Source organism: Myotis davidii, unplaced genomic scaffold, assembly GCF_000327345.1.
Source record: "Myotis davidii unplaced genomic scaffold, ASM32734v1 scaffold444, whole genome shotgun sequence".
Classification (NCBI taxonomy): Eukaryota; Metazoa; Chordata; class Mammalia; order Chiroptera; family Vespertilionidae; genus Myotis; species Myotis davidii.
The window spans coordinates 443,785-459,864 of NW_006294767.1; the positions used below are offsets into that span (position 1 = coordinate 443,785).

At 46.3% G+C, this 16,080-nt stretch overlaps 1 protein-coding gene across 1 annotated transcript in view; it reads left to right on the forward strand.

Annotated features, from left to right (window-relative positions):
- The first annotated feature begins 541 nt into the window (after window positions 1-541).
- Window positions 542-16,080, forward strand: part of TFDP1 (transcription factor Dp-1) — a 51,073-nt gene continuing 35,534 nt past the window's right edge. The window contains exon 1 of the mRNA XM_006769300.2: window positions 542-621. Coding sequence (XP_006769363.1) covers window positions 610-621 — 12 coding nt within the window. The 5' untranslated portion in view covers window positions 542-609. The remainder of the gene's footprint in view (window positions 622-16,080) is intronic.

Below are 16,080 nucleotides of genomic sequence, written 5' to 3' on the forward strand. Positions count from 1 at the left end.
CGCGGGAGGCGCTCGGGGCGAGGCGGCCGCGGCCTAGTGACAGGCCGGAGGCCGGACCCCGGAAGCCCACCTGTCAGAGTTACCGGCCGGCCGAGTGGGCGAGGGGATCGAGCCAGCGGGACCCGGGCGCTCCTTGGGGTGCGCTTTTGCGCAGGGACAGAGGGGCTGCTTCCAGGCGTTGGCAAGGGGTCCCCAGCTGCGCCCTGGGTGCGCGGGCGCAGGCTGGGTCCCAGGCCCGACCGGGTGCCGTGCGGGAGTCTTTGTGTGGGCTTCGGGGTGGACGGGGGTCTGCAGGGAGCGGGACTGGGCATCCTGGTGTTGGATGCATTTTCGTTCATTTAGATGACTTTCAGAAATCCCAGGTGTGGGTTTTTTGTTTTTTTTTTTCCCCAGCTGCGCTTTGAGGATGGAGTGTGGGTTTAGAAAGGAAAGTGCCTGCTACCTGCAGAGGCAGTCAGGATGGTTGGTGCTGGTACTGGGGAAAATGTTGATATTTTATTAACTTCTTTTCTCATTCTCACTCATTTCTGTTTTTCCTTCCTTCAGAAAAATCATTTTTCTTCTCTGGAGGGTGAACATTTATAGCATTGATTTCACGGATCTGATAACATGGCAAAAGATGTAAGTATATTTGCTTGGTTTTATAGACAGATATTTGCCTCCATTCTTTGTAGTTTTCCCACTTTATTTTAGAATGACAACACAAACTGCAGTGCTGTTTATTACCAGACTTTTAAAGCAAATAATACGGGATAAAAGTGAAAGAGATGAAATAACTCTCATAGCTTTTTACTGAGATGTGTGTGATTTGCTTCTACACCTGGGTTTTGCAGCCTTGGCACCAATGACAGATGTTGCATGAGGCTAAAATGATATCATCTGACTTTTCCTTCATCTTTTCAGACTATTAACTTAGAAATTTGAATACCTTTGTTGAAGGCCACCCTGAATTCAGTGAGATGGAGGGCTGGGACCAGGGGGGACTGGTTGTGTGCAGAATGCCCCTGTGTACCTGCTTTGTGGAGAGTGCAGGAAGTTAATTCAGCTTTGATCAACAAAGTACTCCTGCCGTTTAAAACCCACCCTGTTTTGGCCACATTTTTTCCTCAGAAAAATGGAATTTGGTGATTAATGAAATGTAAAAAATTTGCTTTGTATTTGTCATGAAACAATAGAATATATTGAATGATTTTTTGTTAACTTGTTCCAAGAAATTGGCCTTAGGTCTAAAAACATAGTCTGTTTTATTGGTTCCGTAGTTCTTACTGCACTTTGTAATACAGTCAGTTAAAGTCACTGAAGCCCCAGTTCTATCCTTCAGTGTTTCTTAGAATGCATTGTCCTGTAAACATCAGTGAGAAGAGGCTGTTTGTTTATTTACTGATTTATTGCACAGAGGTGGAACTACAGCTCAGGTGCACTACATCGACCTGAAACACAGCGAGAGGAAGTCAAAATGTGTCCAGATCTGTGGAACCAATAATAGTCATTATGCCTTTTCGTCGTTTCAGAGGTTTTAATAGACTCTGAGAAGTCTGCCCGAGAGCGCCCCATGCTCTCACTGATTGATGGGCGTGCTCTCGCGCTTGGCTCCTGTCTTCCAGCGCTGGGTTTGATTTGGTGGAGAGTGTGTATGAACACACAGTTGCATCCTGGGCGCTGTGTTTTAAGTTGAAGTCGTAATCCGTACATCACGTTAGCTTGATTTTTATCATCTCTAATTGCATTTGCCCATGTATTCCCCACAGAGGCAAGAGAGGTTAGTATGTGCCCAGGAGCTGGTTAATGTGGCATCTTGCAGAAGGTGCCGCTGGACCCAGTGCCTCTGTAAGGGTGCGTGCAATTCTGGGGTTGTGTGCTTCAGGGAGCCCAGTTTACCTGTTCTTTTTTTATTAATGACTAGTGGAGAGGGGAGACTCTTTGACGCCTTGTTGGCCTCTGGAGGATGTAAAGAGACAGTCACGGCCCCTGCCATCTGGGTGCAGGGAGAAAGGCTCATCAACAGCCTTTTCTGACGTTCACTCTCTTTTGGAGAAGCAGCCCTTGGGAAGCGAGGGGCAGCTGAGGGCTGTCTGGGTTGTGGGGTGGTTCTCCTGGAGCTGATGTTTGGTCCTGGGCGCTCTGATGATAATGGGGTATGTAGTTCAGGCTGAGAAGCAGCAAGGGGAGAAACAGGGGAAGTGGCCTTCCCTGTCCTGAGAGCTGGGTGATGTCAGGAGTGGCTGCAGCCAGGTTCCACCCGGGCTGCTGGACCAAGCTGGGAATGGAGACTGGTCAAGTAAGGGCATTTACTTTTCTTTGGCCTTTTCTCTAGTTAACCTTATTTTTTTTTAAGTAGGCGGGTGGCATTTGAGTTTGGAAAGATGACTTTGGCAGCCGTGTTGCAGGGGAAAGGAGAAGTAGTTAATTTAATTAAGCAGTGGTGTTTCAGTTTTTTCTTAAGTGTAAGATCAAAATCCCAGGTGGGAGCCGAGCCTTTCGGGTTGAAGGGGGTGGACTACGACCCCAGGTTTGCAGAGCTCTGGGGGCTCCATGGGAGGCTGTTGGGGCCCAGGGAGACTGGAGGGGGCTGGAGTTAGGTTTTGGGGGTCACAGAGGAGGACAAACTTGGGAGACTTGAGGGGTCAGCCTGTCAGATTTTGGTGAGGAGGATGAGGAAAAACGGTGTGGCAGCTTCCTATGTCCAGTGGAGGTCCAGGGCGACCAGCACGTCTTAGGGATGTAGCCAGGGAAATGGCTGGGCAGGAGTGAGCCCATTGACTGGACGTGAAGGGGTAGTGGGTGTGGGTAGGAGAGGAGCCACCTTTGAGGGAGAGGGGAAGTGGACGGGGCTGGCAGGGCCTGCAGAGGGGCAGCATGACTGTCCTGACAGGTGAGCTGCACTACACTAGGCCCGTGGCGGGTGGTCTGGGCACGGACGACTGTTGCAGGTTAACCTGCTTAACAGTGTCTTTGGTCTAAGGGGCCCGATGCCAACTGGTCTTCTGGAAAGACTTGGAGCTATTTGCCTGTCCTGTTGTAGATGCACCTCAGATTAGACTTGTACACGAGCCTGGCCCACTGGTTCCTGTGGGTATTTCATTGCCTCAGTTCTTGGTGTGTGGGCTAGAGGTGGAGACACCCGAAGTAATGGTCACCTGCGCTCCTCGGTTCACGCATCCACTGTTGCCGTTGTTGAGTGCTTGTGTCCAACGTGAGCTTCTCACCAAGCTTGCAGTTGGTGGGATACAGCCGAGTGGCGGGGCCAGGTGCTGGGGGCCTCTCAGGAAAGCAGTGCCGTTTTCACTGAAATCAGAGGATGAGGAAGAGAGCGAAGGTGGTGTGTGAGGATCAGGGAAGAGCATGGAAGTGGGGCTCCCGTATTGTACTCTGGCACCAACTGTAAACCTTATGTCTTCTGTTTCAAGAACACAGATTAAATACTTGTGTATTTTTTAAAAAATGTATTTAGACAAAACACTGTAATTCCTTTGTTTGGAAAAACCCCACATTTCCCAGAAATATTGGAAAATGAGTCTGATTCCTTGGTGATTAGTAGCTAACATTTCATTTTAAAAGTGTGTCTCTTCAGCGGGAGGTGTGCTAGGATGTGTTTAAAATGGCAGGGATGAGTGGGCTGCCGCTAGGCGTCCTCAGGGTGAGTCCCTGTCTGTCCTCCTGCTTCTCTGGTGTTACTCCGGTCAGACAGAGGAGGGAGATGGTGCTGGGGAGGTGTGGCGAGAGGGGTGAAAGAAGCCAGGCTGCTCTAGGACCCGAGACGCCCCCTCCTGCCAGTCTCAGTGAAGCCAGCCAGCCTGGCCTGAGAAGCAAAGATGAGAGCAGGCCACAGGCCATCAGAGCCTTCACTCTTGCCTTCAACATTCGCTTATTTGAATTAAGTTATTATGTGCTTGAGGTGAAGAATTCTGATAGTAAAGTTCAAATTCACTATTCATACGCGGTGCGGAGGAGGAGGAAGCAGAGAAGGGAAGATGCAGCAGCATGGACACACTTTGTGGAAGTTACAAAGGCCCCAAGCGTGGCCGCTCAAAATTGACCATTAGCAACAATTTTTGGGGTTAGGTCCAGAAATTTAATGTAAGAGAAATATTGGCTGCTATTGGTATTTGGGGCAAGAATTTCCTTGCTGAGGGGACTGGCCTACACAGTGACAGCGGTCCCTTCCCCAGGCCTGAGACGCCCGAGGGCCACTTCTCCTTGTATTTGCCAACATCCTGGTGGGGGCTAGTGGAGCCTGGAAAAGAATACTGATTGGTCATTCAACTTCTCTGGGGTCTTCCATCATTGCCTTCACAGGATCCCGTGGCCCTGTGTGTGTGTGTGTGTGTGTGTGTGTGTGTATATGTATGTGTTTTGGGACTCACTGGCTGCATGCAGGCTGTCCCTTGTTCTCACACCTGAAGCCCAGGGACCATCCTTAGATGTGCATCTTGGAATGTTTTTTCTCAGTTCCTGTAGAGAGAATCATGGCAGGTCAAAGGACATGGCAGCATGCATTTCAGTCACTGCCCTGGAACTGCGTGGACCTGTGTTCCCACAGCCATGGGCCTGTTCTCTCCATCATGGGGTCTTGTCACCCTCGTAGGTGAAAAATGTAGTTTATTGTTTATTGATTTATAAAATTAGGTGTCTGTGAGTTTTATTTTGTGCCTACCACAGTTCCCATGAGCACAGGTCATGATTGGGAAGGTTTGCCTTGTTGAGAGTGCAATTACATTTTCAGCACTGAGGAAAGCTTCTAAGGCAACAGTAAACTTTAAAGGAAATATAAACGTCATAATGGTTAGATCTTCGTATTAAAGGTTGTAATTGTGTGAAGTAGAAAGTGGATGGCATCTGATATGACTGTTACGTGTGGGCACCTGTGTGTGTCCTTGCCTGGGCTGCTCCCCTTCCCCACCATCTTTTTCCAATCTGTAGGTCCCCATGAGCAGTTTGATGCTATTACTATTTGGAAAACTGTAGATATAAGATAAAGGACCTGCAAAGCGGCCGTAGTTCTTTTAGAACTGGAACTAGAAGAGTCAGTGGGTGAGGGAGTGTGCATGCCCCCTACTGGGGATGTAGCCCAAAACCCGGGCATGTGTCCTTGACCGGAATCAAATCAAACCCTCGACCCTTCAGTCCACAGGCTGACTCCTTATCCACTGAGCCAACCCAGCTAGAGTGATGGGCCTCAGTTTGAAAGCTGCTCTGTGAGTCCTCTTGTGTTCCGGAAAAAAAAAAAAAATCCCTAAGTTGTATTATTGAGAGCTGGAGACCAAAGAAAAAGGCATCCTATGTAAGCTTTAGAGGGATGCTATAATGAGGCCTGGTTTAATACCAATAGGAGACTAATGAGCTAATCTAAAAATACATGTCCTGAGTATCGTTTTGCAGACCTAGACCTCGGTGATGAAATTCAGGGCTGAAGAAATAAACCTGGCATGGCAATAACCTGCTGTTTCCGCCAGTCTGTGATGCAGTGAGTTCTGGGAATGGACACTAATTCAGTCATTTAGTACCGCCTTTTCTTTTGCCTGCCCTCATAAAGAAACAGCTTCACATTGGAGATTAAGAGGGTGGTACATTTAGCCCGAGTCACTCAGGTTTAAGTAGAGAAGAAGTCCATGATGGTGTGCTTGTTTTTGCAATAGGGTTTTCATGTTTCAGAGTTAATTTTTCTCTACGTGGAATGAAAATGGAGAACTCTGAGATGGTATTAAACAGCAGAAAGATAGAGCTTAATTAAAAGTGTTGCCCTGGAACACCTTGCTTTAAAAGAGGTATTATACAAACACCTGCTATAAAACTCAAAAGATAAAAGGGATATCTTTTTTCCCTCGTACAATCAGCTTTTTTTTTTTTTTTTTAGCTTTGTCCTTCTGCTGTGTGGAAAAAAAAATTATCTTCAGAATTGGTTGTGAAACAATTAGGAAATTCGCCTGTGGTATTGATGCATAGCCTCACTTGCTGTGTAACTTCTAGACGATGTTTTCCTCACATCATCGCCTTTTCAAAGAGGCCTTCTCTCTTGGTATTTAATAAATTAGTAATTATTTTTCAGTTAGGACAATTAGGAAATTCTCATTTGTCATTGACACCTGGCTTCTCTGGCCTGCGTTTTCATACGGTTTAGGAGGGACTGGATTTCTAGGGAAGAGCGACCAGGAATGGGTCAGAGGTGGCACATGGCCTGCACCTCTCATGACCCTATGGATCCTTGCTGAGGGCAGAAGACCTCTGGGATGTACGTCATCTGGGACGTGGGGTGTTGGCCTTGGCTGACCCTCGGGCACCTCCTAACTCAAATGATTACCATTATTAGGGTGTCGGCCACAAATAGTATGGCTGCTGTGTCTGTGTGGCACCTGGCCTGGAAGGGAGTCGGCCGTCAGTAAATCCCTGCTGACGACATGCGACTCCTGCAGACCCGACGCTGCGTGAGGACTTGTATTGGAGGCTGACTCGCTTTTCCGTTGTTGCAGCTTACGGTGCCGTTCAGATCTGCCACAGGTGACCTGGAACCTCCCGAGGGAAGAGTTGAGTTCACCTCTTCTTGTCGGGTCTGTTGTTTGAGCTTAGGACCCTGTTCATCAACATCAGTTTTTGCACGATCCCGTTTTAAAGGGAATGCTTGTTTGATGGGATGAATGCAACTGCTTTGCATCCTCAGGTTCTAAAATGCAGCCTCTCTTACCACACATGCTTGAACTGTGCACCCTGGTGTCCCTTACATAACATCACATCCCCAAAGGTCTAAGAAAAGGAGACAGGGGCTATCTCCGCTAGGCAGGAGCCCAGGTGGTCATTGCCTGTAAGCCGGAAAACCCGACAGTTTCCAGAGCTCGAAGTCTCCACAGCCCCCAGGTGAGCTCTGTGCTGTGCCTCCCCGGCCCAGGTGACAGGTGGCAGGTGTGCTGGCTTCCTTCCTGGTTCATTCTACAGAGGAACTCGTCATTCCCAGGTGGTTGTGGGTGGCAGCTCAGCATAGACCGTGAGTTTGTTTTCAATGAATGACAGTCCTGTCACACCAACCAGCTTTTCTGTCACAATCATTGGAATGTACATTTAGCAGAATTTCCATGAGTAGAGAGTTTGAGGTACTGAAAAAGTTCTTCTGTTACAAAAGTAATGTTAATTGTACAAAACTTAGAGAGTTCCGGAAAGTAAAACGAAGAAAAAAATATCATCAGCCAGTATCTGAGATGAATTGTTGGTATTTTATAGTATGTTCCTGTTGGATTTTTATTTAGTCATATTTAATTAAGGCATGTTTTACAAAGATGTAAATGTACTGTATGTTCTACTTAATCTTCCTTTTCTCTTTTTAAAAAAAATTATATTTATTTTTTTACAGAGAGGAAGGGAGAGGGCTAGAGAGTTAGAAACATCGATGAGAGAGAAGCATCGATCAGCTGCCTCCTGCACACCCCCTACTGGGGATGTGCCTGCAACCAAGGTACATGCCCTTGACTGGAATCGAACCCGGGACTCTTCAGTCCGCAGGCCAATGCTCTATCCACTGAGCCAAACTGGTCAGGGCCCTTTTCTCTTTAATGTAGTGTCAGTATTTCCCCAAGTCAGTCACTTTTTTTAACCACGTTATTTTCAGCAGCTATACGTTTATTTGACACGTCAGGAAATTATAGATGGTCAGTTCTTGAAAAAGTGAGTTAAAATGGGAAATGATAAAAATGATGCATACCGCTCTAGCTGGTTTGGCTCAGTGGATAGGGCATCAGCCTGCGCGGACTGAAGGGTCCCAGGTTCCATTCTGGTCAAGGGCACATACCCGGGTTGCGGGCTCGATCCCCAGTAGGGGGCGTGCAGGAGGCAGCCAATCAATGATTCTCTCCCTCCCCCTTCCTCTCTAAAATCAATAAAAATATATATTTAAAAAATGATGCATACCTTTACACATCGTTTTAAATTCAAACGTGTATTCACTCCTTCCCCACTCCTTTGCCTATAGAGTGAAAGTCCTTTCTAGGTGATGGGTCCACTGTTGCTGAGTCTCCTACATAAACCGTACTCATAATATCCAGTTCTGATTTCTGTAAAATGGATGGAGAACATAAAAGACATTTAAAGACACTGATGCAACCTTCTAGATTGTTTACCATTTTCCCCAGACTTTTTTGCCCCCACTTTTTCCTGGATTTATTGAGGTTATGCTGGTTAACAAAATTATACAGGTTTCAGGTGCACAGTTCCACAACACATCATCTGTATACTGTATTGAGTTCACCACTCCAAGTCAAGTCTCTGCCCATCACCTTTATTCCCCCTTTATCCTCCTCCACCTCCTCCTACCCCCATCCCCTCAGCAATCACCACACTGTTGTCTGTGTCCATGAGTTTTTTCTCTTTTATTTCTTTTTTGCAGCATCCCCCCACCCAGGCCCACCCCTTGCCCCCCTCTGCCTGAGAGCTGTCAGCCTAGCCTGCTCTCTATGAGTCTGCTCTATTTTGCTTGTTAGATCATTTTATTCACTAGTTTACACATATGCGTGAAATCATATGATGTTAGCTTTCTCTGACTGGCTTATGTCACTTAGCATAATGTTCTCCAGATCCATCCACGAATTGTGCGCTCTCGTGTCCCCTTATAGAACATCGCAAAGGGCAAGATTTCCTTTTTTATTGCTGAGTAGTAAGTATTCCATTGTGTAAATGGACCACAGCTGTTTTATCCTCTCATTACTGATGGACACTTGGGCTGCTTCCAAATCTTGGCTATTGTAAATAACGCTGCAGTGAACATAGGGTGCATATATTCTTTCGAATTAGTGTTTTGGGTTTCTTTGGATATCTTCCCAGAAGTGGAATTGCTGGGGCATAGGCAGCTCCATTTTTAATTAAAAAAGAAATATTTTTATTGGTTTCAGAGAGGAAGGGAGAGGGAGAGAGAGAAACATCAATGATGAGAATCATTGATCGCTGCCTGCTACATGCCCCCTACTGGGGATTGAGGCTGTAACCCGGGCACGTGCCCTGACTTGTAATCGAACCGTGACCTTCTGGTTCATAGGGCACCGCTCAACCACTGTGCAACACCGGCCGGGCTCCATTTTTAATTTTTTGTGGTAACTTCACACTGCTTTCCATAGTGGCTGTACCAATTCGCATTCCCGCCAACAATGCACAGGAGTTCCCTTTTCTCCACATTCTCTCCAACACTTACTTGTTTGCCCCAGGCTTTTAATAACATACGAGGGGCATGAAGAGATTTTTAGAAATGAGCACATCTGAGTGTTGGATAGCACGCTGCTGAACTTTCTGGAGCACAGATGTGTGGGTTACCTGAGAGTCCTGAAAGAAATCAGCATCTTATAAGAGAGTGGAGAATATCAAGTAATTTGACAACCCTTACTCCATGCTGATGTACCTTAATTCCTCAGTTCCCAATGTTGGGGATGCCAGTGGTTTCCAGTTAGATCTCAAATTTGCCCAGATCCATGATGATACCTTAGGATAAATTCTTGGAAGTGTAATTCTGTGTGGATGTTTATAGCCGTGCCTGGATAGGCATGAGTGTGCATGGATGGATGTGGGTGTGTGAGGACGTGCGTGATGCAGCACGTATATGCACTGTATCTTTGAGAGATTATCAGATTACTTTCCAAAATTATTGTACCAGTTTTTACTTCCATCAGATTGTAGGTGAGAGCCCATTTTAACATTCTCTTTTCAACATTGAATTCGATAAGGTGATAATTTAAAAACCCACAAGCTTGCTTCATTGGACAGGTGAAATATTAAATGGCATTTTGTTTTAGCTTGCATTTTTTTATTTAGAAGTTGAATATTTCCCTTTTAAAACAGTGTTTCACTGTGAATGGATGAACATACCCTCTGTTCATTTTCTTTATTCAGGTGTTTATTTCATGTTTATTTGCATCCACTCTTTATATATTAAGGATATTAAAGTTTTGTTTTTCATTTCACAGCGAAATGTTAACAATTGTTTGCTTTTGTCATTCAGCGAGAGTCATAAGTATAAAATCACCTCACTATAAGCCTTGGATTTTAACATTAAATACAGATAGTATTTAGGTACTTTTAATGTTTTTCTTCACTTGAGTGATTAGTGTATATTGGTTCATCATTATTCAGTGTAATCATCAAAACTCTGAGGCTCGAGTTCACAGTAGCAGTGTGCATTCTTGTAGCTTCTTGGGTAAATGATTACAGTGCAGCCTAAGTATAGCCCATCAGATCTTTTTAGCTGTTGCATAATATCTTACTTCCTTTGTTTAAAAGTATTAATGACTTGGAGTACCTACTATGGGTCTTATTTTTCTGTTGGTTTGTTTGCTTTTCAGAAAAATCAGGGTTTGAGTGAAAATATCTTATGCCACCTATATTGATAGATCCTAAATCCTGTTTTGCAGAGAAGGGAAGTGGGATGAGGAGGGAGATATGTATGTGAGAGTTCAACTTCTAACTTTGTCTCATAGCTGAGTTTGGGGGTCAGTTAAAAAGCCACACTTACCTTTGACCTGGTGAACTTTTAGATTAATCCAGATAAAGACGTTATTTATTTTTTGAAGTTATTATAACTTTAGCAGTTCTTTTGAAAAATCTGTTTTTTAAATTTAGATACCTTGTTTGAAATGATGTGCAGCATAAAAGATAAAAGTTTGCCTTAATGTTATCCAAATAGGTAGCCTATGAGCTAAGATGGCTGTGGAATAGTTGGGTGTTTCATTCTCCTTTTATGATGCCTTGAGGTGCCCCTCCCCCAACACACACACACACACACACACACACACACACACACACACACAGCTTGGGTGGGAGGGAAGTCACAACATTGAACAATCTCATGGGGTTTTGTAACTCTGGAGAAATCCTGTCTGTAGACGTAGGTGTTGCAGAGCATTTCCAGGCCGGAAGTGGGGACTGTAGAGATGCCTTCCCCCCACGGATGTAACCCCTTCTTTTTCCTGACAAACTGTAAAGTGGCTCCTATGGGAGCTGCACGACCAGGTCTGACTGGGGATGGAAAGGATAGGAGCTGGGTAGTGTGGAGGTGGTTTTCTGTGATGACTGTGGGCCCAACCTCTTGTGCAACGATGGTGGCCCTGTCCGCCCCATCTCATAGGCCTTTGTTGGAGTGAGGTCTGGACAGGTGTGGACCATGGTCCTAGAGACCCTGCCTCCCCCTGGGAAGGGAAAGGGTCCATGGTGATGGTGTACTGTTCTTGTCACAGTTGTTCGTCTCCTGCCATCTACCCACCCAGACCCCGCACAGCCTTCAGACCCTGAACTCTGCAGGCTTCCGGGGCCTTCCATGGGGGTTGTGGAGGAGCACTGGTCCTTGTGCAAACTCCCGGCCTTGGATGACTTTGTTTTTGTTAAAAAGAGAGTTAGGCTTGTTGTAAAAGGGAAAAAAGTATGCTGCAATAAATTTTCCAGTGGAGAAGTCAGATTAGTGTATTGTTACTTTTAAAATTAGCTAATAAAATCAGTATATTAGAGGAGCAGAAGATGTCTCTACGCCCTGTTGTGTTACCCTCAGGAGAAACCCCGGGCCTCGGTGCCGAGTGCATGCGGAGCCGCAGGACCGTGGGTGTTCTCCTGGAAACGATTTCTGCGTGAGGACCAAGGCAGTGGTTTCGAGTGGACCGACGCTGCCTGCTTCTGAGTCGCAGCTCTGCCGCTTCCGGTGCTGTGACCTCAGGCAGAATCTTCTCCAGGGCTTGGCGACTCGTCTATAAAATGAGGTAACAGGCGTACTCTTCTCTCAGGGAAGCAAAGATTAAAGGACCAGATGCATCACGTGCTCGGCCTGGCCCCGGCAACTCTTAGATGGGTTCTGAAGAATAAAACGTGAGGCTTTGAAGAAATTTGGAGTTCGTCACAGGCCTGGGCCTCTGACACATGCTTCTTGGCCCTGAGTAGTTGGTCTGATCAGAGCTCTGGGGGTAGACCTCACTCCGAGTGTGATCGCGGGGGCGGGTCGGCTCCTTGTGAGGACCTGAACTCAGGAGTGAAGTAGGCAGGCCGTCAGAGGTGGGGTTCAGTGAGTCACAGGCTGCCAGAGACGAGGTGTGGGGGACCCACAGGCTATGAAGAGGACACTTGCTCACCACTGAGAGCTCGGGACCACGTGGCCTTTTTGGCCCTGTTCCCTGCCTCTGCTGCAGTCTTTCTGTAGGCAGACTTCTGCCCATCCCACCTGCAGCTTGCCGTGGCTAGAATTCAGAGGAATCCTGTGGGCGGTGGGCAGCAGGGACTCACCCTGGGGAATAGGGTTGGATGGGCAGTACCTCTGACACCCATGGCTTCCCCTTTAGGGGCTGAAGCTAGGAGGAGGGCGGACATGGGGCAGTTTTGTCATAAAGAACAAGAAATAATAGGGAGCAGCTTCCTGACAAATCAGATCCTAGCCTCTGTTAGGTGTCCCCATCAGGTCCTGGTGAACAGTGTCCACCATGCAGCAGGTGAGAGAACGCAGTCGGTGCTTTCCAGAGCTAACCCAGTGCAAATCTGCCACCAGTGCCAGAAAGTGGGACATAAGCAAATAGTTAAAAATGCTTTTGGAACCATGTTGTTTTCTTCCAGGCAGTTTTACATTTGTGCCTGTTCTAGAATAGGTTTAATATTTTTCTGGCTGAAAAGCATGAGTTGAGGTGATGACTGAAGGAGGCAGGTGATGGATTAGAAGAGCAGATGCTGTGGCTCAGTCTGCTTCTTTCTAGGAAGGATTGTCACTGGGGAGTGAGATACTGGATTCAGCGGGAAACAGAACCGCACACCTCGGCGTGAGCAGGCGGCAGCTCCTGCGCTGTGCATTGTGGAGTGGGGTGGAGGATAATAGTTAAGTGAGTCAGCATTTGACTGACCTTAGGGTCCAGCTTGGTGGGCAGGAGTGGGATGGAAATGCTAATTTATACTTCACTCTGAAGAGGTGGGCTGTGGTGGTGGAGGCAGGAGGCCGAAGGAGGCGCTATTGCAGAGGAACTGAAGAATCTTAGCACTTCAGAGCCGGAAGAGACTGGAGAGCTCCGAATCCAACTAAAGAAAAAGCAACAATGGAATTTAACCTAGGCTGCCCCTTTGAATCCCAGTTTTGCTTATCATGGAGAAGAACAGTTGTAATGTGTGTTCATTGTTGATGTCACGGCCCCTGGCAGAGAACTCAGGGCCTCACTTGAATTTCAGAAACCCTGGCAGTCTCAGCCCCCTGCTCCTGGCACCAAAAGCAAATCCCTTCCTCCCGCCTCCCTCCTCCCCGCCCTCCCCCTCAGTCTGCCACACCTGTTCCTCTTCCTTTCCTCTGAGTCTGCTGGCATTGGTCAATTTAACTCCTACTTCTTCCTCTTCCCTTTACTGATGGACCTGAGATTTTCTCCTGAGGACACGGGTTTCTTGTGGGGGAAGGATTGGCACTTGCCTGGTCATTGTTTTCTCCACACTGTTGCTTTTCTGCTCCCAGCTGATTCCGCAGGCCTGTGCCTCAGGGCCAGCTCTGTGGTCATGGGCTCTGCTCCATTGTCTCTTGCTGTCATCCTGGTTACTTTTCCATGGATGCTCCGTGTGGTCCTGAGCTCTGGTCCATGGCTTTCTGCCTCCATCCTCATCTCCCTCATCATCCTTAGATTTTTTTTAAAAAATATATTTTATTGATTTTTTTTACAGAGAGGAAAAGAGAGGATAGAGAGTCAGAAACATCAATGAGAGAGAAACGTCGATCAGCTAGCTGCCTCCTGCACACTCCCCACTGGGTATGTGCCCGCAACAAAGGTACATGCCCTTAACCGGAATCGAACTTGGGACCCTTGAGTCCGCAGGCCGATGCTCTATCCACTGAGCCAAACCAACTAGGGCTCATCCTTAGATCTTGCTATACTTGTGACTGTATCTTTTGTTAGAAAATGACAGTAGTTTTGTGCTTTAATTACAAAAATACACTAAGTCCTCAATGTTGCCGGTAGGTTCTGCAACTTTAAGTGAAATGACGTATAATGAAATCAGTTTTTACCACAGGCCAGTTGATATACACAAGAGGTAAGGTTTTATGGCATCTCACCAATGTTATAACGAAACGACATTGAATCCAATGTCATTATTTGAGCACCTGCTATATAGGGTTTATTTAGAAATTCAAATGGTATCAGAAAATCATAGTCCAGGGTGACTCTTCTTACCCTTTGGTGATGATTTTGGGGACTAACTCTTTAGCTGTGTGTGTTGTTTAAACGTATACATGTATTATACAACTTCACATAAATGAACTCACATTCTGTTCCCTTCTATTTTATTCCACAAGTTGTCCTAGGCTTTTTCATTTGGGTAAATATAAACAGATAATTTAAAAAAAAACTAACCCCTGCATCCCTGTCACCATCCTTTACCACCTCCTTTCACAGCCCTCTTGTCCGTCCATGCTTCTCAATCCCAGCCAGGTGATCATGAAGCCAATGACAAACTTGACGTTGTTTCATTAAATATTCTAGTATGTATCTCTTAAAGATAAGAACTCTTACACATACCAAGACAACAAACAATAATTCATTAGCATTGCCAGATAGCTAGTGTTTGCATTTCTCCATTTATCTCCAAATTTGTAAGCTTCATTTGCGTCAAGATCTACCTTGGTATTTTGTTTGGATGTGCCCTCATTTATTTGAACCTACTGGTGGGCATTTAGGTTGTCTCCAGTAGCTTGCCTTTATGGTAAGCAGAACGGCGGTAAATACCCTTGGGTGGGCTCTCACAATGGCATCTTCCAGGTGGTGGTGCTGGCTAGAGGCATTGATTTTTCGCTTCCCTGCGCCTCCCTTCCCTGTCCTAGGAGTGCCCTGATCTTGCCACACAGATTTAAATATGGATATTTGTATTAATTTATTTTGTATTGTTTTCAGCAAGAGCCTTGATTTGAAGCTCCTGTTTGGCTGTTGCCAGATACAGCATTCCTAGCTTTATTTTTTCCACTTTGTTCTTTTATTCACTTGGAATCTACTTTTTTATGTGATGAACCATAGCTCTAACTCAGATTTTTAAAAGATGTTTTCATTGATTTTTAGAGAGAGAGGAAAGGTGTGAGGTAGAGAGATAGAAATATCAATGAGGGAAACATCGATCACCTGCCTCCTGCACATCCCCTCCTGGGTAGCCAGCTGGCAAACCCGTGCATGTGCCCTGACCTAGAATGGAGCCGGCAACCTCTTGGTCCATGGGTCGATGCTCAACCACTGAGCCACACCAGCTGGGCTCTCAGTTTTCTTTTCTTGCATCATGCTTCATATCTCCTTGTTTTGTAATTTCACTATGATGTTCTTTCCGTAGCAAAGACAAACCCACAGCAGGTGGCTGACACCGGAAACAGGCCAGCACATGAACAGTTCAGGAGAGATAGCTGTGTGGTCTCCAGCACCTTACCACTCTCCTTTGTCGGTTCTGTAACAGTTACCCAACATGTAGCAACCTGGCGCTTCGACATTGTTATCCGCGGTTTCTGTGGGTCAGGTCAGGAGTCTGGCTATAGCTGCACTGGCCCCTCAGCTCAACACACTAAGGTGTTGTACCCTGAGGTGTTGGGGGGGTGGTGACTGCATCCACTCACTTGCCTGGTTGTTGGTAGGATTCCGTCCCTTGAAGGTTCTTGGCTGGGGGTCACCCTCTGTTTCTGGGCACGTTGGTCCCTCCATGGGGCAAGTTCACATTATCAGAGGGACTGAGTGAGGCAGGGAGAGGGAGAGACAAGAGACAGGCACACATGCATATGCACACGCACGTGCACGTGTGTGTATGCGTACACACACACACACACACACACACTCCAGTAAGTCAGAAGTCTTGGTCTTTGAGATCTAACCTGGCCGTTGTAGATTAAGCCACCAGATGAACCTAAGGTAGTGGTTCCCCAATGTGGGGCACAGCCCCACAGGGGGACTATTTGATTTTTAAGGGGGGCAATTTGAGAAAGTTATTAACAGTGAATTTTTTGCATTTCTTATAATTCTAGGGGCCTCATATACAATATATATAAATATATAGTGACATTTATGCATTTCAGTTCTCTATTATATGTTTTGAAACTTTATTTGCTGTTTTTTCATATCCCTTTATATTATTATTTTTATAACA